Raw genomic sequence first — 26796 nt, forward strand, 5'->3', positions numbered from 1 at the left:
AGTAGAGTGCTAGATAAATGTGTGTTTTATAAGGAGACCAAAGAATCATGGATGATGATGTTTTGAGACAGTATGTGCCTACAGCTTGGATGCATTCTGGCATAAAGTATTGGTTTGACGTGCCTTTACCTGAACTGCAGCACCTTGCAGTGTAAATAAATAATTGCTTTTGTAAATTCTTCTATGTGGATTAAGAGATTCCTACCTTTCCAATGTGGCAAACCAGCAAAGTGTTGCATAGCTGTGCTATGAGCTGATGATCTGGCTTTAAAAGTTTTATTTTACAGGGTGGTGGAGTTTTTTTAATAGCAAAATTAATTTCTTGGTGCAGGTGACAGTGGTGCCTCATGAGCAGTTGTAAAGGCACAAGTATCTGGGTAGGAAGAAAAGTCAAACGGGAGAGGGCAGGGATGCCTTTAAGTGCAGACATTGCTTCTGAACTCACCCATCTGTTGAAATTGTGGCCTTTAGCTGTTCAGGATATGGAAATGTTGTGGACCAGGAAAATTAGGTTCTAGCATACAGAAGTGATTCTACAGCTGATCCCTCATCAGACAGTGCATTTGTTCTTAATGCTTACTACCTTGAGGGGCTTGTGTTGTGTCTAGCATCTGTTTTGCAAAGAAGGGCTTGGCTGCAGTTTTCTATAAAACCAATGAAGTATTTAAAAAAAACCTTGTTGTAAAACAGTACCATGTTCCCTTCTACCCCTTTCATTTAGACAGCCCAGAGACAAGGCCTTATTAGAGCACTAAACCCATTTATGATACACCATGGCAAATACTTAATTCCCTTTCCAAGCTTCCTCCCAGGTGGCATTCTTCTGCCACAGTTTCTTTGAAGATCCCCTGTCACTCCCTAAGCCACAGCCTTTTGATTAATTTTGAGAAGGAGGTGGGCTGTATAGATGACACAGTCCCTTCTTTTCTGGGGAAGGAAATGGACTGAATTTGGCCGTCTCTTTCCCTGATGATAGGAAGGAGTTGTGAGTAGAGGAGCCCTGATTTCAAAAGGCGTAATAGCTCAGAAGAAACAGACTTGAATTCCATTTAAAAATCGGGTAGAGCATAGGATATCTCCATATAACACATGAATTTTCCTGAACTGGCAAAAGAGTAGTGAAAATCGTTAACCACTGACTGAAACCGTCAGTGCACAGAGCCACGTTCTGAACTGTGCTGTGTAAAAAGCAGCTGTGCAGTTTCCCGTGTAATACATGGCTGCTGGCTGATCTAATGCAGGTAGAGCTGAAACCACTCCCAGTCATCCCAGAAATCTAGCACTGTGGACTATCACTCAGCAGAAGCAATGATGTATACTTTCCCTTTCAACAGGTTTTTCTTACTCTTCTGGCTCCGTGGCAGTCAATGGAAATCTTACAAACAGCCCAGCCCATCTTAACCATAGTGTTGATCAGGCAGCTCTGGACGACTCTGGGAGTCTGTTTAACTCAGTAGGGTCTCGGAGTTCCACTCCACAACATCCTTTGCTAATGATGCAGTCAAGGAACTCTGGGCAAAACTCCCCTGCTCACCAGCACTCAACAAGCCCCAGGTTAAATGGCACCTCCCAGAGCCTGGTAGGGGTATTGCAATATGCAGATGCTCAGAAGATGTTTGCCGAAGGAACAAAGGGGGATCTTCAGTCTGATGCAGCGTTTTCAGATCCTGAGAACGAGGCCAAGAGAAGAATCATCTTTACAATCTCTCCTAATACAGGACATGTAAAACAATCCCCTTCCAACAAGCACAGTCCTCTGCCCATGAGCGCTCGGCTGGACTGTGGCCAAGCACATGCGCAGGATGGGAAGAAGCGAGGCCGGCGGAAGAGGTCCTCTACTGGGAATCTCAGCGGGAACTCCGGGGTCTCCCCTAAACGCAAATCCTTACCTACTGTGTCTGGACTCTTTATGCAACCATCAGGTTCACCGCTCAATATCAACTCCATGGTAAGGGCAAAAATGAAGAGCTCTAGCAAGAGAGAAGGGCCTGGGAAAGCTCTTTGAATTAGAAATAAGATTCGACTGTTCTGTTCCTTAGCTGTTTAATTCTTTAACTCTCAGGCTGTTAGAGTGCTAGTAGCTAGAATTGGCGTGAAGACCCTTTTGTGAAAATGACCCCTCTGAGAGGCGAGAGAATTGCTGAAAAGCTGGTGAAGTATTTCTGTATAGGTGGAACATCTTCAAAGAGTTCTTTGCTGTCAGAGCATTAAAAAGTTAAAAATAACCTCTTCCCTTATTACAAAGACCTTGTTTCTGCAGTCAAGGGGATTTGTATGCTGTAGGTTAAATATTTTGAAAATAGTTTAAACTAAGATTGACTAAATAACATAAGAGTGCCAGAAGCATATGGCATTCTTGCATAATTAAGCCAGCTATACAAGTTGTGTTCATGTGATCTTGCAATAGTAGTTTGGAAAAAAAAAAAAGTTATTATCCCATGTCTTCATTTCTGTGTTTAAACATGAAATCAAAGAATGAAATTTAGATATGTTCCAAATCATATTAAAGCTTTCATCCCGGGCTCTACTGCAGGATGGTGGAGTATAACAACGGCAGTGCTATAAACAAGCAGCTGTTGGCATATCCTAAAGCTGGGCAAGTTAAGCCTGCTTTTAATATCCTTAACAAGATGCCTTGTTTCTAAAGGGATGCTCTCATCTGTAACTGCTTTCTTTCCTTCTTGCCCAGGTCAATAACATTAACCAGCCTTTAGAAATAACAGCCATTTCCTCTCCTGAAAACTCCCTGAAGAACTCTCCTGTTCCTTACCAGGACAATGACCAGCCCCCGGTACTGAAAAAGGAAAAGCCCATCATTCAGACCAACGGCGTTCATTACTCTCCTCTAACATCAGATGAAGAGCAGGGATCTGAAGATGAGCACAATAGCAGCAGGTGAATACACAGGCATAGGTTTCAGGATGAGATTTCTCTGAGAGCTGGTAACAGTGCTCTAAACTGGAGAGGTGTGTTAAGCCTTCTTTGTTCCCTTTGCTTGGAGACCGATTCCATTATGCCAAGCCTCTTACACAGCTGAAATTGTGAATAGGGAAGGTATTTAGGCAGTAGTACTTGAATGTGGGAACCTATTCTTGCTGTGTTTGCAAGGCTGACAGAGTCTGGCCTCTGAAAGAACTGGTGTAGAAATGATTTCTTTTTACTACGTTGCTTTGTAGGAGTACTGAGGCTGTGTGTAATCTTTAACTAAGAATCTGTCTCCCCCTCACTCCCAGTTTCAGCTTGATTCAAAGTTCTTCACTTCCTGCCCCAAACTGTGGATGTGTTGCTCTGAAAATTGAGTACTTGCCACTCTTTGCCTGCCTGTGGGGTGCAATTTTTTTCTTGTTTAAGGTGCTGGAAAAGTAACAACTATAGAAATGTGAGCAACAGCCTACTTGTTGTGAAAGAGGAGCAACAATGAAGTCCTCTGTAGGTGCACTAATCTTGGCAAAGAGCACAAATTCTGTAATAGCTTCTACTTAAAGTTTGTGGTGGCTTTTTTTTTATGCTTTTAAGTTCCTTTAGTAACGTACAGCTTTCTAGCTGACTTGGTTTTATATACTCTAGTCAACTGTTAAGATGTGAACATGAGGAAGATAGGTTATGAGGGTAAACGTGCAACAAAAGGTCTGCAATGAGTGCTATAACCTTTTTATTTTCCCACTAGAATTGAAAGGAAAATTGCAACAATATCATTGGAAAGCAAATCGCCACAGAAGACTGTTGAAAATGGTAGGTGTGAGGACTGTTAATTATTTGTTGTAATGGTTGGTCTTGGGAATGGGTGTCTGCCACTGAAGTTGTTAATCAAAAGCAGGCTTTTCTGTGTCTCTGTGCTGCTGAGCAGAGTGCAGTTCTGCCAGGGCTTTGCATAACTGTAATTAAGACAGGTGGCTGGTAATTACAGATTTTGGGTCAGTTCTTTCTGTAGTCACAGGTCACCAAAGATCTGACCAGGTTTTTTGCTGACTCAGGGCTTGGGGAGGGATCTGTAGTACAAAGACTGAGGAAAAAGTAGATCAGCATTCTCAAACTTTTTCAGAGCATTAAACTAAATTTTAAGGACTTTTAGGTGACTTCACAAATATTTCTGCCTTTGGATCAGAAATAGAATTAGAGACTGATAAAATATGGGTGTTGAAAGATAAAACCCTGTTCTTAATGAGCAGATTCAGTGAATGCTGTTTTTTGGCATTTATAAATTTTCTTCCAAACTAGGCGGCAGCTTATCTGGGAGGAAACAAGCACAAAGCAACGAGAACATGAATAGCAGTAAATGGAAATCTACTTTTTCACCAATATCTGACATCAACCTGACCAAAACTACAGATAGTCCCTTGCAGTCGGTTTCATCTCTGAGCCAGAATTCGCTGTTTGCCTTCAAGCCGTCCTCTGAGGATAGCCTTGCCATCGATGCCAAGATCACAGCACACACAAGGAAAAGCATTGCCATGCCCTCGTCTGCAGCAGATGGGCTCAGCCCTACTACAAACTCCACTAACGGATTCACGTACAATGGTGGACTGTCAGCTGACATTGGTTTACACAGCTTTATCGATGGTGCTTCTCTTCCACATAAGGCTTCAGACGTGACGACTTCCAACGGCTCCCTGGGTTTCCAGTCGCAGCGAAGCAAAGATGTGGGGGTGTCGGAAACGAATCCTTTTTTGAACAAGAGGCAACTCGAAGGCCTCAGCGGCACGAAAGGAGAAGACTTAAATCGGTCAGGGGTCAAAGGCAAAGAGATAAGCGAAATAAGCATTCGTAGTGGGGGTTCTTCAGAAAAAAACTCTTTACAGCATAACGGAAAGGTCGGCAAAGGAAGGGACCGAGATGTGGAGTTTAAAAACGGCCACAACCTTTTCATTTCTGCTGCTGTTTCATCTGGTGGCCTTCTGAATGGTAAAAGCCTTTCTACTGCTGTTTCTTCAGCAGGCAACCCAGCATCTTCTGTTCAGACGCACCATCCTTTCCTAAACAATTTGACCACTGGATCGCAGTTCCCCCTCAGCCCCATGGCCTTGCAAGCAAACCTCAACTCGGTGACAAATTCCTCAGTATTGCAGTCCTTATTTAATTCAATGCCAGCTGCTGCCAGTCTGGTCCACGTGTCATCAGCTGCAACCAGACTGACTAATTCTCACACTATGGGGAACTTCTCTCCTGGGGTTACAGGTGGAACAGTTGGAGGTAGGCAGAACTCTTTCTCTGGTATAAGACAGGGCCTAAAGGAAAGTCTGACACTGCCTCTCCAGGGGTGAAACCCTTTCATTTCTGCAGGATGTGAAGCAGATCTGTCCCACATAACCAGTCTCCTCTGTCTCTTGGAAATGCTAGGATGAGTTCAGTTCCCCACAGTGAAATCTCATGAGCTTTGTCTACTAGATGAGCTTGTTGTATCACCTTAATGAAAGAATACACCCAGACTTTGTGATTTTATAATGTATGCTTGTTCAGATGTTGCTGTGTTGGAACCAACTTAGGTCTGCCTGCAGGTAAAAGATTTAACTTGTCATGGTACTAAGTTAAGGATCTCTAACTTGTCAACTTGCGTAAAGGTTGAGATTAGTCCTTGAATGAATTTAGCATGATCCAGGAAGAGCAAAACATCAGTGCCTCTTCAGAGGAGATGGTGTTGGGGATTGCGTAGCATTCTGGCTCTTGAATGGACATGAAGAGCATTTCTTTGCCAGGAAGGGCAATGCCATATGCACCTTGCACTTCTGGGATTCTGCACAGGCTTGGCTTCTGTGGCCCAAACCGGAGACAAGCTGGCAGGTCTAGAAGATAGTCTGAACCTGCCATTACTAAGTGTTCAAGGCAGTTTTTCTTACCTGTCCATAATCATTCAGGCACCATGTCGGGAAATCCTAACTCTCACATCTCTCAGCACATAGATTTGCTGGAAATACAGTCTCCCCTCTGCTGCCCTGTAAGTGGGAAAGCAGGAGGGTGGGGAGGGAAGAGCAGCAGTTTGAGTCTTCAGATAAACAACTCTAGAGACCACGTAATCTCATCAAAAGTCTACCCGTGTGGTATAGAACTGACAGTTCTTGGGTCTGACCATTTTTCCTCGTGGCATTTAGAGGTTGGCAGTAGGAAAGGTAAGTGAAATCTTTTGTACCTCCTGGCCTGCACCATTGTCTCTCATTGCTTGCTGCCTTCTCATGCTGCATATTTTTGTATGGGGCTGTAACTATTATAATTTTGCTTTTTTCTTTTTTTTTTTTGTTTTGTTTCTCTTGTCACTTGAGACTGTACAAAGCCCATCTGTTGAAGCTGAGTTTTTCTCTCCTGTTTGCAGGTATTTTTAACCATGCGGTGCCTTCTGCCTCCTCTCCTCATCAATTTGGAGCCAGTTTCAGCAGCAGTGCTGTCTCTAGCAGCACAGTGCTAAGCTTAAACCCTCTGCAGGCTGTTGCCAGCACCTCATCCTCATCCTTCCCACCCCCTTCCTCTAATTTAGTAACATCTAGTGAGACTAGATCTGCTCAGCACCTCAACAGAGCGCCAGTGCAATCTGTTTTCCATTCCCCTCCGCCCCCTCCTAATGTTTCGTTGCCCCCACCTCCTCCATTACTTGCTTCTAACTCCGAGCCTGCGCTTCTGCAGAACCTGCCATCCATCCCACCTAGTGAAGCTTTTTTGCCATCCTCTTCTGCTGCTCCTGTCCAATCTGCTAATGCTTCTTTGTCTATTAAGCTAGCTTCTCTCCAGCACAAAACCTCCCGTCCCTCCTTTACAGTCCATCACCCACCTCTGCCCCGTTTGGCGCTGGCACAGTCCGCGCCCATGATCACGCAGTCCAACGCAGCTGGCACGTCCGCTATGTGGGTTACACTTGGCATGCAGTCTCCTTATGCTTCGCACCTTTCTGGGGTTAAGCCACGATAAAGAGCTTGCTTAGCTAACAGTTCTTATTTTGTAAGGTAAGGCTAGAGAACAAAAAAGAGGAGTTTTGTACAAGATGCTGAATGATGCTTCTTCCTTTTCAGAGATAGGTTGTGATGGGCTCTGTGAAACAAAGAAACCTCTAAAATGTGGGAAGCAAATAATCTGGTTGCAGAGGATGGAGAGTCTTAATGCTCTCTGTTCTGGGAGTCAGGATTTCTCGACAAGGAGTGCTCACAATAGTAGCTCTGGTCTGTCTCATCTGACATTAGGATTGTGTTCAGGTTGGGATCACTTCATGAAAATGTTTATTTCTGAAGATCAGTAATCAGGAGGAAATGTCTATTTTTAAGTATGGTTTTATACACTTACTGGAAGTGATTGTTGCCTACTTTGATTCCCCCCTCCCCTCTTCTTGCCTTCCGACACAGACTGTTGCATCTCCACAAGTCCATGTTCGCATAGCGTTAGGATGCGTGATGGTGCTGCTTTGTGACTGTATGTGGTAATGCGGTGGTCTTGTTTTTACCATAGTCAACAACAGCTGCTCTAAATAATCATAAATTTAATAACCATAAAGTTAAAAATCTCTGGGTTACAAGCTGCAGCTTTGCTTGGAGAGCAAATGCATTGGTCTTGCATTGCAGTTAATGTGCCCCCTGCATCACTGGAAAACACAACCACAGGTAGCAAAGAAGGGTTGTAATTTATCTGTGCACTGCAGCTTTATTGGACTTGCCTGCTAGGGCTAACAGTAACCATCAGATGCTGTATTTATGCTCACTTGGCTATCACTGGCTTACTGGGTAGACTGTGAATGAGAACACAGGGAATCTGCAGGGTTAACTGCGGTCCGTGCTTCATAAAGGCTGGGGCCATAGAAGAGAAGAGGGTTTCCGGAGACTGTATGCATTTTTACTGAAGCAAGTATTTAAATGCCTTTAGAGCAACTCCAGAATAAAGTGTACCACCACAGAGTTGGGTACTGTTGTTAATGAAAATACTCTGTGGCATCCTGATGTAACAACTTGTGCTTGCAAAGTTAAATCAGTGTGTTAGGCCCCAGAGCTTGCTCCATGCTTTTCTTGTAGGTCTTTGATGTTGTTGCTGTTCACTGATACCAAAGCTACATACAATATATGGTTGAATACTCTTTGCCGCTTATAAAACATATGACTCAATTACAATATACCTGAGAGATTCTTTTGACTGTGCATTGCGTATAGTGTCTTCATCATCAAATTGCTCCACAGACACGAGCAAATCCTCATTAGGCTTTTGTGAGGCACGTAAGTATTACCTCTGTCCTTCTATACAAGAAAGTGAGGCTGAGGAATAGTTTTGAGTAATGTGGTCCCTGCGCGCCTGCAGAGACCAACGGTGTGATGTGGTTACAGAATGGGCTTGAAAGACCCTGAATAGAAACAAGATGGGGGAGACGGGGTGAGGAGGGTTAGGCTTGGGGTTTTGTGTACGTGAGCGACTCAAGCGAGAACAGTGTGAAAGCCTTCTCCTGAAGCAGTTGCCTTACCTGGAACTGAGGTCATATTGGGCTAGACTCCATACCATCGGATGTGACGGTCCCTGTCACAAAAAGGTTCTGAGCAAAATAGGCAAGGCGCAAAAATGATGTACGGAGAAAGGTAGCTGGACGACAAAGCTGGATTGTGGAGCAAAGGAACAGAAATAATGCTACCAGGAGATGGTGTATGACAGATGTACCGTAGCTGTGGTCCCGCTCTCTGTGACTCTTGAACATAGGTCAAATATTTGAGCAGTTTCATTGACTTTGGTGTGAATGCGTGTGCTCAGAGTCCCTGATGAACCAAGGCTGAAATCTGGAATCAGGGGCTAAAATAAACTGCTTTGCTTCTCATAACGTTTTTCCCCCAGGGTAATAAAAAATTCAAAGCAGATTAGTGTGTGCTAGAAAAAGATGAAGTACTGAGTGGGGAAATACTTCCCTCTCCCCCCACTCGAGGTCAGTCACAGGAGGACAGAGTTCAATACGGTTACACTGTCAGAAAGCTTTGAAAACTGCAATATCTGGGAGGGGCCGTGTGTCACTCTTGGAGGCATCCTTTCTGTCTAATTGCGGTTGGGTCAAGAGTTGCTCCTTCTTTGCTGGCTAACGAGGTCTTGGAGCAATGTAGAAATGATTGACACATCTAACACACAGTAGATTTTTGTCTTTTATTTAGATGAGTCTCTTCCTCTCCTCCTGTTGTGCAGGTAACTAGGATTTCTACCTCAACCCAATGTGACCTATGCAAGGACAACGTGGACCAACTTCACTCGGCTTCCACTGAAAGGTGCTCACCTGGCCTGTGCAGGGGTTTCTACTCTCTTACTACTGGACAAAATAAAAACATAAAAAGACCTAAACAACAGAGAAAATATTTACTGTGAATCTGAGTAAAAAAGAAAAAAGGAGAAAAAAAAAAAAAAAAAGGCAAAAGAAATGCTTAAAGCTCCAGTTTGTATTGTTGATAGTTTAGATAAAGTATTTATCTTTTTTTTAAAGTGAAAACAATTTTGACTTATTTTATTCCACCTAGAATCATAAATACAACTTATTATTAAATTCTCTGAATAATAAAGGACTGGCACACCAGCAGAGATGTAAAGAGCCTCCTCTCGGTGCTATTTCATCCGTCAGAACTGTGCCTCTAGTTTGAATCCTTGGTGCTGAATTTGGAGGGTTGACCAATGCCAAACTCAGTTCTCAGAAAGGTCTGCAGTTTATTTATTCAACTTACTCTGTTCATATACCAAAATCTACTTGCTTTGCAGCAGTGTGAGCTACAGAGAACGGCAGTCTTTTATCTAATGTTTTGTTTTTAATTTGAACTGAGCCAGGCGCTCTGTTAACTGGGTGGTTTTTAATTGTGTTCATTACAAACAAGAACTCAGTACTCCCCTCTGGAGTGGCAGCTAGAGTACCTGGGCTAGCCCAGGCAAGCTCAGCCAACGCAGGCACAGTTTGAACAGAAGAAATTCAAGTCCTGCCCCGTTCTAACTACTTCACTGGGCCATTTGCAGTTGCTGGTGGCACTCAAGTCACTGTGAATTTTGGTAGCTAGTCTGGTAACTTGTTTTGGGATGTCATTGGCATATGAACAGGGTGCATAATCACTGGTATTGGTCAGGCCCTTTCTACCAACATTGGGAAGACTGAACGTAGTGCTTCTGTACTGGTGCAGGTAACAGATTTTCTCAGCTTGTTGTTTTTGTTCCAAGTACAATGTATTTTGTTAGTAGGGTTTTGATACTTGATTCAGAAATGGCTTAGCTGTGTACATTTATTGACAAAGTGCATTTTGCTTTTGTATTTCTTTGCTTTAAGTAGGTCTAAATGGTAGTTCACAAAAACACCACAATCTAGCTTACCGTGCTGCCACACTATCAAACTGGTGCAGTTAATTGTATTGTGACTTGGTGTTCTGTGTACAGAAAGTGCCGCTCGGAGCAGCGGCTGTATTTTATAGAGATGTGATGAAAAATTATAAATTTCATATACTTTATTTCATTTATTTTTAGATTGTACAATGCACAGTAAACTTGTAAAAACTTATTTATTCAAGTGCACACAGTGAGGAGAAGGATGATCTATTAAGTAGAAATCACGCTGGTCTGTAGTTCAGGCTGGACCAAGCACCCATAAAAGAAACTACAGTAAAAGAAGGGGAATTGCAACAGCAAAATGACTAGAAGAAAAACACATTTAGGCTTTGGGAAACATCTGCCTGCTAGCCCCGGTGCTCTGAGGGGCAGCATTGGCTGCTCTGCATCAGAGGGCACTCACTGTCCTTAAATCCCTTCTAGGTCGCTAGTGCTCCCTAAGGAGTCTCCCACCTCCAGCAATGGGGCATTCACCTTAGACGTGAGCCCTGCCTTACCAGCCACCTGATGGAGCATCCCACGGTCACAAAAAGGTGGGCTGAACGCATTAGCTGTTTAACTCCTGCCTCTGTTTTTGAAGTAGGCAAGATACTTCTGCCCTCGTGGGCTCTTTCCTGCTACCTGGATCCAGGAGGAACAGTTGTGAGCGCCATGCTGGCCGTGTTCAAGAGAGTGGTGGGGGAGAGGTGCCCTAACAGCTCCTACCCTCTACGGACTTCAGTTAGGCCCTTTTCTCTGTACCTCATCCCTGGCAATCTTAGTAGAGATTTAGGACAAAGTGCAGTTATTTTGTTGATTCCTAAGTGTGTCTTCCATAGGCAGCCTTTGTGTGCAGAAACTGTTGATCGAGCTTTGCCTTCTTATTCACTGGAAAGGGAAGGGATTGATAGCCCTGGAAATTAGGGACATTTTGGAACTGTTTTCTGCTTTGCGTGTGGGAGAGGACTTGACAGCGATGCGCCCTGCTGAGTTATTAACAGCAGGATGAAAACCTGGAAAAGGGCAAAAATGCTCAGAGGGTGATAGCTGAGAAACATCCAGTAGCTTCTAGTAGAAGCCGTACACAGTTTATGTCCTGGAATCCAGGAAGACAATGTAACCCAGATGTTTTGCAGCTGGGAGTTGGGCAGCTCCAGCTTCTTCCAGATCCTTAGGTAACTGGAAGTTGCAGAGCTGCCTTAGCATCCTTCCCAGCAAACGGCAGAGTGCTCGGGTCTTTGAAGGCTTTAAATTGGTAGGCTGTGCCTGAGCAATTGCTGGAGGGGCAGCAGCCTTTATGACATCTCCCCCCTATCATTTATATCCCTGGTGAGAGAGATGAGGAAATACAAGTAGAAGCTTTTAATCACTCTGCTTTTATCAGATCCTTTTCTGAAAAGGGACCAAGGTACAGTGCTCCTTGGAACTCTGGTGCCCCCCTTCATTTCAAATTGCAGAAGACATCCAGCAAGAGAACTCAGCCGCCATCACTTGTTCTGTATGGGGAGGGTTTGCTTGTGCTCATGCCCGAGGTGCTCACAGGATGCTAGCAAAGATGACTGTTTGGAGAAGGAACCGACTTGCAGAGCTCTGCTGAACTGCTGTGCTTTCCAACACCTGCTCGAGGCCCGTATCGCCCAGCTGGCTCCTGGCACTCCTCCTTGGCTGAAGAGGGTGGCCAGATCCTTGTTGAGGGAATGACTGGCTTTGCCCCGAGGTTCAGAGCATTTCAGGAATCAGTGTCTGGGGAGCAAGACAGAACTGTCAGACATGGTTTAGTGGTGGATTTGGCAGTGGTAGGTTTATGGTTGGACTCGATGATCTTAAAGGTCTTTTCCAACCTAAATGATTCTGTGACCCTTCGGAGCAAAGGCCCCAGGCGAGGAGTTTGTCATCTGCTCGCTGGTGGGTGTTGTGGAAAAGCAGAACCCCCTCTGTCCCTCAGTGTCACCTGTGGTAGTGGGTGCTTTGGTGATCGGTAGTCAGCTGGTGTCTATTGCTGGTCTTGCTCATGAGCAGCCGTTGGAGATCGGCAGCACGAGCCTGCTCGCTGTAGCTGAGCACACGTGCGCCATCAAGATGTTTTCAACTACCCAGCATTTTGGAGTCTGTGACTCTCCAGCTGTCATCTGGGAAGGCCAAAGGAAACCAGACGCTGACCCAGGAATAAACGCATAGTTGGGACATACTTGAAAGGGATTCAGTCTGCCGGCCAACCTGCTGAGCATCTGCTTCAGCCTCCTGGAGTCTGTTGGGACCGGGCCCTCATCTATCTCTGCATCACCTCAGTGTTGTCATTCCCAGTGACCTGATGTTTCCATCTTGGCAGCCCACGCTGCAGGAGTCTGGAGCTGCTCTGGCCTTGCCAGTGTCTTCCACCCACGCCTGGCACTGTTGGCACCTTCACCTTGCGACGCATTGCGTAATTGCAATGTGTTTCACTTGTGCGGCAGCTCTAATCTAAATCTTTGTAGTAATACCCACCGAGGTGCGCTTCCAGGAAGGTGCCTGATAAGCTAATGCTTGTAGGGAGCAGTGTGGGATGGGAAGCCAGGCGAGTGCAGGTTTTGGACTGATGTCTTAGTATTGCGTTAGCTGGGAGATGATGTTGCCAAGAGATTTGTGGTGGTGTTTTCCCTGCTCCCTGATCTTTTATCGCTTTGCCATAATATCAGGCAAGTTCAACTTGTTTCTCCTCCGTCTGCAAAACGGGGAGAGCATTTACCTTGCTGTCGGGTTGCTGAAGGAATAGCTTTGAGATGTTAAGATCTGATCCATGTGGCTTACAAGAATAAGACCCTCGTGACCCTACTGTAGGAGCGCTGTGCCAGAGGTCTGAAACCTGTTTTCAATAATTGGAGATACATTTGAGTAATCAAAGCCAAACAGCCAGTTCCAAAAAGGAATTCCTTCTGCGTTACCACATCCTGCCGGGTCCAGTCATTTCGTGGCTGTCACACATGTTCCTTCTCCTCCACGCCGCTGCTGCCAGTGCGGGACTCATCAGGAAGCTAAAATACATCTTGTAGCACATATGTTGCCAAAAAAAATGGAACTTCCTGAGCGTTGTGCTGAGCAAAACCTGTGCCCTGCTGCTAAATGTCAGCCTTGAGGAACAAGCCTTGCATGCTCTTCCTTTTTTGGTGATTTGCTACCTCTGGCTCGTGCTTGCTGGGTTCAGTCCACCGAGACCCACCGTGCTGTGAAGCTGGGAGTGCTCCAAAAGCACTAAGCCTAAACTCGCCATTTGCTGCAGATTAGTCATTCAGCAACAATTCTTCCATTAGCCAGGGGTGTCTGGGGCACCCAGCAGTCAGATTTCTCTGCTTTTTGAGTAGCTCAGGGAGAAAGTGGGAAAACATTGCTGGAGGACGTAGAGGCTTGGGTTGCTGAAACTGAGCTGGTGTGCAGGATGACACCGAAGTCGAGCTGTCCCTGCATCGCCTCTTGTTTTGGTGCAAACGAGGCTGTTTCCTTTAGGATGGTGTGGATCGGTCTGGACAACCATGATGATGGGAAGCATCTTCACCTCTCTTAGTTCAGGTTGTGGATGCAATGGGAGAGAGGTGAAGGGGAAGCTGCCAACAACAGGGAGTGCAGCGCATCCTAGATGTACGTGACATTTAGAGAGAGCACCGTCTCCAACTAGTTTCTTCTAAAAGCAGGAACTCATGTCTCCTTGGCCAGACAAATGTAAAAATATTTTCTTGTGCTTCCATCTTGTGTCCTTCCTTCCTAGCGGTGAGAGCTGCTTTATCTTTTAGCACATGGTTTGTGCTCACCCCGCTGTTTGCTGGGGTTTGGCTTGGCTCTGGGTGTGGGCTCAGCCTGGGTTGTGAAGCCTGAATTCCCCCTCTGCCAGGACTCGCTGGTGGGATGAAGGTGAGCTGGTAGGGTCTGAATCTGTGATTGCACCTGCAGTTGCTGAAGTACCCCAGGCAGGAAGGTTGCATCACTTGATTGTGAAGGGATCTACTAGTCACTGGTTTTGTGAATCAAGAGCTTTCAAATCCCCAGGACTTGGCCCTCCTCAGCCTGAAACTCACCCAACTGTTTGTCACACTCAGTTACTTAATCTCAAGTCAAAGTGTTGAGTAGCTTTTTTCTCTCTGTAGTCAAACTTAATACGCGAGCAAGTAACTTCTTCATTTGAAATCTGCTGAGCAGATGGGTTTCAGGCTTGATAAGCTCTTCCATTGCATCTGAATAACACTTCAAAATGGAGCGTTGCTTCAATACTGCTTGGCCGTCGTGGCTGGTCGGGGTTGACTGCGTGGCTCGGTGCAGCGTGGTCAGGTGTGTGGCTGCGTGTGGGTGCCTGCCTTCACCCTGCTGGGGACAAGAGTTTCCTTCTGAGAGGCATTGGTGATACTTCTTCTTCAGCCGCCTCCTTCGGGGGTTGGACTAGATGACCTTTAAAGGTCCCTTCCAACCCAGACTATTCTATGGTTCTGATTCTCCGTACAGACATATCTGGGATAGTCGCTTTGCCTCAGAAAATAAATGGGAAGGGTGTGAGCGGGAAGGAGATGGATGTAAGCCAGATCTGCCTCGCCTGCTTTTATTGCAGCACAGATTCATGCTGAATGGAGTGGGGCTACAACAGCGTTTGCAGCATTTGGTGGATTTACTCCCCGTGGTGATCAGGTTCTGTCTCATCCCAGCCTTCCCTACAGAGGAGGCTGTATCTTCCCGTGCTGCTGGGCTTCCCCTTCCAGAAGGGCTCTTGCTCTGGAGTAACGAGGCCACGGACAGGCAGCTTGGGGTCACTTCCAGGGACCTGTGTGGTTTGATTCTTGCTAGGATTGTGTATTTAGAAAGCAGCATCTGCTCCCCCCACCCATTATTTTTCCACTTGGAAGAGAATCCAAGCAGAGGAGAGGCTGAGCGATTGCATGGCAGGGGAGAACATCAGCGGATGCAGAGCTGGTATCTGCAGCAGGGTGGACTTGGCTCTTGTTCAGGCGGTTGCTTTTTGTGGGACACAGGGTCACTGTGAGCAGTTTGAGGGCCAGCACGCGCTTTCATCTCCTCCGAGTTTATTCAGAGGGCCCACCTCTTTGTGACTCCTGTGGATACACCAGTGGCCCTCGCACGAGGACCTGTGGGACCCGTGCCCTCGTGATGCTCCTGCAGCAGGGACTCGCTGGCACAAGGTGTTCCCCAGCAGCGGTGAAGCTGTAGGCAGCAGGATGGCTCTGCAGATGGGGGAGGCTTGCAGGATTGGGCCTTTACATTACAAAAGGCTGCTCTGTCAGCCTGTGGTTGCCTGTCCCGCTCAAGGTTTTGCCGCATTGCTGGAACGGGAGACTTCCAGGGCTGGGAGCATGTTTTCAAGCTGCTGATCAGAGACTCCCCTCCCGGCTCAGACTTCCCCGTGGCCCTTCCTTCCCCGGCCGGGTCTGGAGTTGGTGCTAATCACCTCCGAGCACTAGTAACAAACGCACGCTTCCCCAGCCCTGGGTCACTGTCCCTCGCCAGAGCCGGCTGGTGCCGATCACAGGTGCTGCTCGCAGAAGAGCCGTTTGTTAGGACTTGGTAATTTTGTCCTAGTGCCGACGGAAGGCAGCTGTGGTTGATCAAGTCCTATGTATAACCCATTTGCTTTCTGTGTTGAAATCGGTCCTTTTAATACAGGGTATGGAAACCTGAAGATTACTGATGTATTCTTTTCTTGGAGGGAGTTATCCCAACTCACACAGCTGGCTCTCTTGAAAAATTCTGCTTTGTAGTTTTGCCTGAGCCAAAAGCATAAAGAGCATTAAGTGTTGGGAGCTCCCAACAATGATTTCTTCAGTTGAGGAATGGATGTTGTACAGTGGACTGCAAACCAACAATAATGTATTTTAAAATCACAGTTTGGGGAGAAGAAACTAGGCAGTGTTTTTGTGAACTATCTTGGCAGCACTGAGGAAAAATCACAAGAATTGGATTTTTTGGAAGCACAGATGTGTAGGCAGTGTACGAGTATTTGAAGTTTTATGGCTGTTAAAGATTTTTTTCCTCCTTTTTTTGCTTCAACATTTCCGTAGCTTGCATATCAGTTTTTCACTAAAAGATGGATTACCAGTTTTAAAAATGTTGTTGTGCCATATTTTATTTATCCTTATGCATTATAAATATATAAATATCTATTTAGACTGAATATTGCAATAAAAGATGCTATTATTGTGAACTTCAGGGTTTAAACCCGAGACAAAAAGAATGAGAAATACTTCTCCAGTATATTTGCTGTTTGTGACCCTCTTTCTGAAGAGGTTTCTTCAGTTTTTATAGTTTAAAAACAAAGTCATGTCTCAAAAATCAAAGTTTTACGATGCTGACCCTGAAGTTCTCAAGTTTGTGATCCTTTGGTTTTTTCAAGGTACATCTGGTTGCTTTTCTGGTGCAGTCAAATCATTCTTTAGAAAGGTCTTGTTTCTGGAGTTAATGAGGAAAAGGTGGAATGGGTTGATCCATCCTGCTTGGCTTTTTTAACCTATTAATCTTGTAAGCGATCAATTTCAAATTAAAAACCAACTTTTTAGGTCTCTGTTCTACTTAAACTTTTTAGGAGTGAGAGCCTGCCCTCGCTGAGTGGGACTTTGATGGGGAAAGCAGTAGATTATGAGGTTGCTGTTGCTCAGGAATTGATTAGTAAACTTTTAACTACTAATAAAAATCCATTTTTCAATGGATTTTTTAAAAAACCCATTTTCTTAGAACAGTGATATGGGATGTTTCCTAGTGAATAGGAATTAGTTTATATAATTTAGCCTATTAAACTGAATTATTTAAAATTCAAACTTCCCCTAATTTATCTTTTTTTTTGTTGGGTTTGTTTTTTTTTTTTATACTGGTAAGTTGTCCTGTCATTCCTTTCATTCTTCCATAGAAGTAGCGTGAATTCTTCTGGTGTGTATATATGTATGTATAATATATATATTTCCACCCTGCCTTTCTAATTCTCCACAATGTAAGAGTTAGTTTTTTCTCCCCTCCCTCCACTTAATTTCTTGTGTCTTTACCTTGATTTGTAATTGAAACAATGCTTTGAAGTTTTGTCTTTATATTAAAGTGTATGTATTTTAATACACCGTACTGTTGTGGAGTTTCACTGCTTCAGCAGGACAGGCGTCAGCAGGAAACGAGATGTTCTGGACCGCAGCTTTATCTGGCGGCAGCGGCCGGCGCAGGCAGGGACAGGCCCCCGCATCCTGAATTAGGCAGCGCATTTAGCTCTGGCGAAGCTGAGGACGGTTAAGCTGTCAGGGTTTAGCATGCTGGTGACATTACAAACCCACAGTAGTGACATTTCCTATTTACCCTTTTAGCCAGTAATTTCACCACTATAATGAAACTGGAATCAGCCAGGCAATGGATTTAAACTTTGGAAGTGATGGCTGTAACACTTTCGAAGCGAATGCGCTGTAGGATTCTTAAAATGAGATGAAAGCCCTGCTTCCCTGAGCGCTTGCACAGCTCGTGGAACATGGGACGGCCCTCGACAGGTTTTTAGGTGCTGGGAACGGGTTGCAGCAGCAGTCTGACCCACCTTGCCTTCCTGAACGCATTTTGTCACTCAGCTACTGCCAAGCACTCGGCTCCGTTAGCAAAAGGCCTCTCAAAATCACATTGTGGAGCCATCCGCAGCTGGCTCCTGAGCAGGCACCTTACTGCCTGCTCTGACTCCAACTACCACACTCCTCCTCCTCGCGGGACCGAAGGCGCTGGCTCTTCAGTGCATCTGCTGGAGCTCACGCAGCTGCTGCTCCTCCACCGCTGATCCCTGCTGCGACACCTCCTCTAGCGCGGTGCCGAGGCACGGAGCTGCCGGTGGTCGGGTGAGACGCCCGGTCCCTCCGGGGCTGCGTTGGACCCTGAGCTCGCTGCAGCCACCCCTCCCCAGCGGTTTAGAACAGCTCTGACTGCCACAAAGATTAAAACAAGTTTTTATTGGAAACATTCACTGTACAACAGATAAATGGCTTCAGTACGCTTTCAGGGAGCCTGTACACAGCGCTCGTTGGAACAGGCCACTGAAATACAAAAAGCATAGTGACCAGAATATGAAAAATGAACAATTGTCTATAAATCACCAGCAGTTGATGCAGATCTCAAAGTGTCTAGAAGTACCATCTTCCCTTACTCCTGAAACCTAACCCAGTGGCCTAGTGCTATTCTAGAAGTCGATCTAAGTAAGTTACTGGGCCTGCTGCTGCCCCATGTAACTCTTCACAGCATTTGTCTTACATTCAGTTAAGAAATGTCATTGTTGCCTCTTAAATAAGTGATGGGATTATCTCTCACCCACCCAACTGTTCCCCATAACATCTAAATAAAATGCCCATTTTATGTACAGTGAAGATGGCGGATGTCAGCTCTACCTTCTGAAAGGCGTGCAAAGAGAGGACGCCAGCGATAGTCCTGGAAGGCACAAGGTTGAGAACTGTTAGCTACTGAAGGTGGCTGGCAGAAAGGGTGAGCCTCGCTGTAGCACTAGAATTTTGTTTGCTAGAAATGACTGAATGTTGGCAGAATTCCCGGGGTTTTGTGTATACGCGGGTTGACTTTGCATATTGAAGAATTTACTAATGCTGAACCTTGGGGAGCTGCGTTTGGACGTGGATGTTCTGCCTCTGAAACTGGCTGGCAGGAGTGTGGAAGCCCTGGTAAGCCAACGCCGAAGCCGGAGGGCTGCGATACCGGCAGTGAGGGAGCCCACGTCTGCTCGGCCTGCGCTACAGAAGAGGAAACGGCGGCTGCAGCGCAGCTCTGGTTATCCTGCCCCTGAGCCTGGAGCGCGTCCGTCCGTCCTCTCTCGAGTGACCAGACAGGCGAGTCCCTTTTTCACAGTAAGTAAAGCTGCTGCGTACCCCATCAGCACGTCAGGAATATGCCCCTGCACTGAGGTAAAGCAGAGTAGGCTTGTGAGGATTAAAATGCACTTTAAAGTCATCTGAGGACACTGATTCCCTAAAGCACAAGCTCTTGTATGTTCCTGCTTTTAATCCCTCACTGCTGCTTCCACTAGAGTTGCCATCTGTCTTCAAAACGGCTCTATTTTCTGCTTCCACCCTGTTGTGCCCTCAGCTTATTATGCAGGACAGCTGCCCCTCTGCTTATTTTGGTAATTTCTGGAGCAAGCACCTGGAACCATTGGAGGGAAAGGGAGTATCTAGGGAGGGAAAGGAAAAATCTTGGCTTTGAGGTTAAAAATAAAGCATCAGTGACATCTGCCACTCTTCTGGTACCCAGCAGCATGAGGTAAAGAGGGAAGGCCAGGCCACTAAAGCTTGCAATAGGGGCTCTTGTTTTGGCATTAATTCCCAGCCAAAGAGGAAGAGACCCAAAACTTCCCTTCAAGCCCAGATCACAGCACAGGCTGCTCTACCCCACCTCGCTTACCACGTGCTGCTTAGCTGCAGAGCAGCCTTCCTGCTAGCCCACTGGAACAAAGCCCAAAGCTGAGGCCAAGCCCTCGTGCTGCGTTTACCTGCCCCAGTCGAGTTCCTTCTGTCATCAGCTGTCCGACAGCGTTACCTGGGGCCTTCCCAAGGGCCTTTCCTGGAGCTTTTCCTGCTCTAGTTCCAGGGGAGCTGCTGCAGCCAGCTGCCTCCTCTGCTGCTGCTGTGGGAGTTGGGAACCTGGGTCTCCTGAAGCCCTGGGTGCAGGTGTGGACAGGGTCTTTCCGTCCCTTGTCTCTGGGCAGTTTTCCTTCATGCGGCCAGAGCGATGGCTGAAGGCGCAGAGCCTCAGGAGAGATGTTGTCTCTTATCTCTCCATTACAGGAGCCCCAGGGAAGGCAGCCCTTGTTCCCTGGCAGCCGGCTGTGACCTTGGCACAGTTTTCTGGTCTTTCCCTTTAGACACTGACAAAGGGAAGAAGAGCTACAGCAGTGGCTCAGGGAATGAAGTGTTAATGCCTGTCATGTGCTCCCTGGGCTTAACTTCTGCATGCCCTGAAGCTCAAACATCCAGGCAAAGTGGAGCAGTTCCTGTCTTTATGAACCTCTCCATCTGGCTTTCCTCTCTGGGAAGCTGAAGAACTGCACAGCTTAGCCCAGCCCACAGCACTGCAGAGGCAGGCAGGATCACGACACAGATCTCTCAGCCCTGTCTTTGCTCCCTGGTGCTTTGCAGCTTTGTAGCTTTGTTCTCTAATGCATCTGGGGGAGGGCTCTACTGGGCAGTCGTGTGGGCTTCATCAAGCCTCTAGGAATTAGCACCACCTGCCCAGAGAAGGGAAAAGAAGAAAACAAGCCCAAGAGGCAGGTGCCAGTGGCTGCACAGACACTGCTGCCTTGACACAGGGGAGTAGATGCCCCTTCCCTACAGCTGGAGCTGTGGCTGAGCTCTCCCGGTGTTAATGGAAGGCTTCCCGCTCCTCCTTGCTCAACAGCCTGGCCATCAGGCTAAAATGGCTTTGGAATGAACAGGAGAGGGCACGGCAGGGTTAACCCTGCAAGCACAGAAATGCAATCAGTTGGAGCATCCTCTTACAGCAAGGGGAGGAACAACCCTCGATGGCTCCCTTGGAGACTGCAGGAAGATCCTGAGCCAGAAAAGCTGAGTAGCTCCCTGCAGGAGAGGGACAGGGAGGAAGAAGGCAGCTAGAGCTGGCTCAGGGCCTGCCGCAGAAGCTCCAGGCCGGAGGGCTGCAAACCTGCGCTGGAGGACAGCAGGTGCTGGGAGCTCTGTTCAGGCCCTCCCTCCTCTGCTCCCGCTAGGAGCCAGGGTGGTTTTACTCCCAAGGCCGCAGCGGTGCCATGTCAGCTCAAGGGCACAGTCTGCAGGGAGCAGTTAAGACTGGCTGCCTCCACACCTGGGGCAAGTAGGAATGTGCAATGAATTCCCTTTAAAAAAAAATCATACAAAATTATTTGGCTAATAAATTAAAAAGTCACTTGGTCAGCGCTGTGGGGAACTGCTGCTGTTCTTCCTGGGGAGGGGCTTGGGGGTGACCCTCCAGGGCGAGCCCCGGGGCCAGAAGCCAGTTTAGCCCAGGCGAGGGGATTATTGCTTGTGCGTTCCCAGCTGGAAGCGGGCTTCCTCAGAGATCCCATACTGCTCCAGGGGGTCCTGCAGCAAGAGCACAGGGAAGGCACCAGTGAGACGTAGACAAGGGGGAGGCCAGCAGGACTGTCCCTCAAGCAGGCTGGGCTGGGCACAGATTCCAGTCGTGTGCTGGATTTACCCCAGTCCAGCCCCTGGCTGCTGCTTCTGGTGCAGAAAGTCAAGCGGTCCTCGGGGAGGACACAGCGGATAACCAAGGTTCAAGGGCTGTATTCAGTCCACTCTGGCACAGGAGCGCGCAGGTGAGCCGCAGCCGCCTCCGTCACCTTGAGCAGGGATGCTCCGAGGAGCCTGGCAGAGGCGTGGGCAGCATCTCAACCCTCGTACGCTCTGATCCGGCCAGGGCTGCCTGTGAACTCTTCCAGAGAACTGGTGGGAGTCTGGGCTAGCCCAGGCCAGACCTGTCCGGCTACAAACCTCGGGCCACTCCAGCATTGGAAGAGCGTGTGTATGAGAGCCGGAGCTGAGCACAACAAGGCAGGCTGCTCAGCAGAGGAAGACTCTTGGGGCTGGCTGTTGAGACCATGGCTTCAGGAACTGGCTTCCTATGGGGCCTTTTTCATACGCACGGCAGCAAACAGCCTTGTGCAGGACAGTCAGCAGCAACACCTGAGCTCACCAGCCCCTGCTCCAGTCCAAACCCACCGGTCACCACCTGACAACACGACTTCAGGGGACTCACCTTCCCTGTCATTTTCTGGATCTCATTCCGGTAGAAAATCAAGCTCCTCCTCATGAACTCATAGCTGTAAGACAGGAACAGGCCATGAAGCAGGCTGAGCAGAAAAGGATGTGGAGAAGTTTCAGATGCTATTTAGAGCTGAAGGGAAGCTTGCCTGGGAGGAGATGACCGCTTTCCTCCCTGGGTTCACCACAAGCTCATCCCAGAAAATAAACAGCACAGAGCGCATGCCGCAGACCTCGCACTACTGGCTCAGCCTACCTGGCTCGCTTGAGTGCCTCAATCCACTCCTGGCACTGCTCTTCACTGTCACATTCGAAGCAGTATTTCCTCTCCGGCTCCTCAATGAAACCTGCCAGGGATAAGGAAAAAGTTTAAGGGAGGTCCTGGCAGAGCTGCCTGCACTCCACTGTTCTCCCTCCCCAGCAACAGCCAGGCTCTGCCAGGCCACGCTTAGTGCCTCTGTTCAACTAAGATGATCTGTGAACCTGCTGGTAACCCAGGCCCCTGTCCCCTCTCCCTTACCCTGGGTGGCTCCCGGCTGGCCCGGAGCAGCTGCCTACAGCGTTAGTGAGCTTATAGCAGCCAAAGACTTCGGAGAGGAAGAGCAACTTCTCAAACTGAGAGCGACAGCTCAGAACTGAGCCAGACCAACATGGCCAGATTCAGGCCTGAAACACCCCCGAGCCTCCTTGCAAACAGTCACGAGAGATTCAGTGATCAAAGTGGAAAATGCCCCGGGGAAGTGATTTTGATATATGCAGAGGGCAGCCATCTGAGGAATTAAATCGCACTCAGAGAAGGTACTGACCTGTCTTTGCTCGAGGCTTTTGGGAATTTGGTACTGTGCACAGCGGAAAGCAAGTCCCCGTGCAACTCCAGTTCTTTACCAAGACAGAATCAGGACATCTAATTAATTACACTGTCCCCAGAGCTCTGCTCTTTAGTACACAGTCCACAGAGATCTAGGCTGCTGCTGAGAAATAACTGGGTCAGACTGCATCAAACCCCTCAGGGCTGCTGTGCGGGGACACAACCTGACACCAACTGCCATCGGTTTTAACACTTTTCTCAGGAATCCTCATTCACCAGAGCTCTCGACAGTCCTAAAGCCCCAGAAATTTGGAGCGTGGTGCTTGGAGAGATCAGTATGTTCAGGCTGTTTGAGGGTCCTTTGGAGACAGCGAGAACACCACCTCTCCTGGCTAAAAGAGGAGACAAGGCTCTGCACAGAAAAGCAGCTGTGCCTGACAGCCAGGCCAAAAGATATGGGGATGGCCTTGGAGAAACATCCTGTTATTTTCACCACATACCTCTCGCACAATGATTAGTTGTTGGATGAAAGGCTGCTTACAAAGGACGACACACCACGAGCCAGCTGGAGCCACGGCTATCAACACAAGGACAAACAGCGTGGCGGGAGGACTGGTGCTAGATTAGCCTGACAGATGATTTATCTGAGGCTCACTTTTTTTTGATAAAATGCAACAGCACAGAAGCAGCAATCTGTCAATACCAAGCCCTCCTAGAGAGGGATTTCCACAAGCACTAAGCTGTGGTCCGTCTGTCATTACTGCTTCCCTCCTCACATGCAGCTGCGCAAGTCACACAGACTGTTTCAGCCAGCAATGAAATAGCTCTGTCCTCGGGATGGGGCACGGCAATGCCAGAGCAACAACTGGCAGCTGAGGAGGAGCAGGGCTGAGGGGCACTCACCCCACTGAGGAGGAGCAGGGCTGAGGGGCACTCACCCCACTGAGGAGCACTCACCCCACTGTTACCAGAGAAACAGAGGGAAAAGCAGGAACTAAGCAGCAAAACAGTTCCTTCTATGTAGCACTATTTGCTATAAGGGAAACGCAAAGGGAATGCGTACGCAGAACTCACTGATTGAGAAGACGTTCTCCTCCTCTTTGGTGATCCTGCAGTGCTCCAGCAGCAGAGCTCCAATGGGCTGGAAAAGACCCGGAGAGAGGGTTTAACCCACGTCGTCCACCAGTGGTCTGAACCCACAGAGTTTGCCTAGTGCCTTTTAAGCAAGTTTCATAACCTGGTGCTACTTTTAAAGTAATTCAGTCTAATTGCATGAATGTTCCGTGTTCTTTTAATCGACCTTTTTGTGTCTGCTGACGTGCTTCACTGCGCTAGTCTTACCTGTGACACTTTGCATATGTTAATTAGGTGTTAAACATTTCTACTTGCTCAGATTCAGTCTGGGCTTTCAGCATTCGTTTCTGTGATGCGAAGACAGCGAAGAAATTTACTTCCTTCCTCAGTAAATCAAACGAAGATGAAATATTTAACACGACACACAGAACAGCTCACATTGTACTTTGTAAGGGCAGTCCTCAAGCTTTGCAAGAGGTTAAGAACAGTGTGTTGATGAACCAGAACAGCTCAGGATAAACAGACAAATGCTAGGTACTATTTGCTAGCCAGCGCATGCCGAGCAAGGACATGAGAACCAAAGGGGGAGACAAGCCGTAAACAAAAGCAACCCACAAGCGAATTCTTTTGTCCAAGCTAAACAAAATGCGAGAGGCAAATAAGGCAGCAGGGAAGATACTGAAAAACCTGGTTAACTATGTATTTCTGGCACAACGGTTTTACGTTAGCACCCTCCACCTGCTGAACTGTTTTTGATCCATTCAGGAACATCCTCTCCCCTCCATCAGAACAGACCCGAACACTTACAAATAACCACCAGAAAAGAAGAGAGCAGAGAAGCGGTGAAGGAGACGTGCCGCGTCCTCAGAGCCTCGTCCTACACCGGCGCAGGAGCCGCAGCTGAGTCTTTACACAGATGCATGCCGGAGCGACTGCTCAGCGTCTCGGCCCTACCCAGAGAACTGGGAGTGCGGCTCTAGCGAAGCAGCGATTAGCCACTGCGCTTCGGCAGAAAGGAGAAAAGGGTATTGCTGAAAACAGGAGCTCAGCCATTATCAGGGTGAAATATCTATGATGGAATGAGTCTAAAAATGCCACTAAAAGCTTTCCAGTCCCTTTGTTTGTAGCGCCAGCGTGCACACAGCACCTTTCTTCACACACATTATTAAGATTGCTTTTATATTCATTTCCCAAGAAGCGAAGCTTTAGCAACAGTTATCAAGGGATTCATAAAAAATCACCAGATCTCAGCAGTGGCAAAGCCAGAAACAGAGCCCAAAGGTCCCATCCCTCATTTCTTTTTTCCTAGGCCTAAGCACGGCTTCTGCATGCCCAAAATAACAATATTGACAGGGTATGGCCACAAAAGTTTCCCAGTAACAGTGAGCACTGTACACAAGTAAAATTCCTGGCATAAAAAAGAAGAAACAACGCTAATTCTTTTCGCAGGAGAGCAAAATGTAAGCTTCCCCTCACAGTTTGGCACGATAACGCACAGTCCTACAAACAAACGTTACAGACTCCACCTTGTGCAGTTTTGAGGCAACAGTTATGTTTAAAAGATTCGTTCCAAGCTCACAGGAGAAGCACCTGGGTGTGGTGAGATGGCAGCGCTGCTCCTCACCCCCGGGAGTTTTCACTGAGTAGATGGAAGAGGAAACATGGGCGCTCTGTCCTGGCTCTAGTAGCCTGTTACCGTACCATTTTACAAAGCCCACGCAATCAATTCACAGAAAAAGAAGAGAGGAGGGGGAAAACAAACAACAACAAACAAGCAGATCCCATACCTCTGCTTCGTCTGTCCGGAAGTAGAAGAGAAAGTTGACAACAAGCTTCACAAGGCGTTTCTTTAACACTGCAAAGAAAAAGAGCGTTGAGGTGGGCGGAAGGGCCGAGCCAGCCGGCACGGGGGGGCAGAGGGAAGCCCCTTCCACCCCTGCCGGCGCCCAGCACGGCGCCAACTCAACCAAACCTACGGGGAAGCTCCGCTACAGTTTAGACTTTTGCTCCCAGAAGAGCTCAGGACACCCCACCTGCTCGGGAAGGGCACCCGACCCCGCCGGGCTGCCCTCGGCTGAACCGCGGCCACAGGGTGACAAAGTCGCTTTGCAGCTTCTCGAGGGGCTCCTGGGCAGACAGAGCCCACGGCACCACCTCACCGACACACACACGCCGCGGCCACCCCCGGGAGTGCTCCAAATCCCGCGGGAGCCCCTGCCGGGGGGTGTCACCTCTGAGGGACAAAGTCCACCAGAACGCTGCAGGTCCTCGGGCGGAGGAAAGGCCCGGGACAAGGAATCGAGGTTAAGCCACGTCCTCCAGTGCTGGTTTGCAAGGAAACTTGCTGGGAGGTTTCAGGAAAGAGCCTCCTCCTGCCACCCCCTGGTCCCTCGTGGCCCCTACCAGCCACGCTGCCCCCAGCCGCACCCCATCGCTCCACTCCCGCCCCCCCGCCCCGACTAGATGCCACCACTCGTGCTCCCCAGTCCTACACGCCAGTCCTCCCAGTCTGTTCCCAGTGCTACCCCCCCGCCCAGTACTCCCAGTCCTGCCCTGGTCCTACCCCCAGTTCCCCAGTCCTGATCTCCACTGCCCCCCAGGGCGCCCAGTTCTCCCAGTCCTTTTTCCCAGTCCCCCTCTAGCCCCGTCCCCCAGCAACTCCAGCCCTGGCCCTCCGGTTACCCCCGGTCCCGCCCTACACCTGCCCCGGCCTCCCCCCGGTTCCCCCTCACCGCTCCCCTTCTTGGGCACCCGCATCAAGATCTCCGCCGCCTTCTCGGCGGGCTGCCGGGCCAGGGACAGCAGCTCCCGCTCGTTGTACCGCATGGCGAGGCCCTACGGCCGCCCCATCGCCCCGGCCGCGCCCGCCGCCCGCACCCCGGAACCGCTCCCGCCCGCCCC

General features: G+C 48.2%; 2 protein-coding genes across 7 annotated transcripts in view; one reads left to right on the forward strand and one right to left on the reverse strand.

The window, feature by feature from the left end:
* DOT1L (DOT1 like histone lysine methyltransferase) overlaps nt 1-17323 on the forward strand; it is a 78419-nt gene extending 61096 nt beyond the window's left edge. Inside the window, exons 24-28 of one of the 5 annotated variants that reach the window (XM_072845406.1) lie at nt 1335-1948; nt 2690-2895; nt 3668-3732; nt 4219-5190; nt 6305-9117. In XM_072845406.1, coding sequence (XP_072701507.1) covers nt 1335-1948; nt 2690-2895; nt 3668-3732; nt 4219-5190; nt 6305-6894 — 2447 coding nt within the window. In that variant the 3' untranslated portion in view covers nt 6895-9117. The other 4 variants (XM_072845403.1, XM_072845404.1, XM_072845405.1 and 1 more) reach the window with 4 other exon arrangements.
* Nucleotides 17324-18186: 863 nt separating this feature from the next.
* On the reverse strand, nt 18187-26780 carry PLEKHJ1 (pleckstrin homology domain containing J1). 2 transcript variants are annotated; one of them, XM_072845334.1, is made up of 6 exons: nt 26628-26780; nt 25683-25750; nt 23896-23962; nt 22270-22360; nt 22009-22072; nt 18187-19158 (listed from the first exon to the last, which is right to left on the reverse strand). In XM_072845334.1, exons 1-6 carry the CDS (start codon nt 26719-26721, stop codon nt 19132-19134), a joined length of 411 nt encoding a protein of 136 aa, XP_072701435.1. In that variant the 5' UTR covers nt 26722-26780; the 3' UTR covers nt 18187-19131. The 2 variants fall into 2 exon arrangements, with proteins under 2 accessions (XP_072701435.1, XP_072701433.1); XM_072845332.1 differs by having other exon boundaries at nt 18187-21332.
* Nucleotides 26781-26796: the final 16 nt, after the last annotated feature.

The sequence above is a fragment of the Ciconia boyciana genome, chromosome 24, assembly GCF_034638445.1.
Source record: "Ciconia boyciana chromosome 24, ASM3463844v1, whole genome shotgun sequence".
In the NCBI taxonomy this organism is placed as follows: Eukaryota; Metazoa; Chordata; class Aves; order Ciconiiformes; family Ciconiidae; genus Ciconia; species Ciconia boyciana.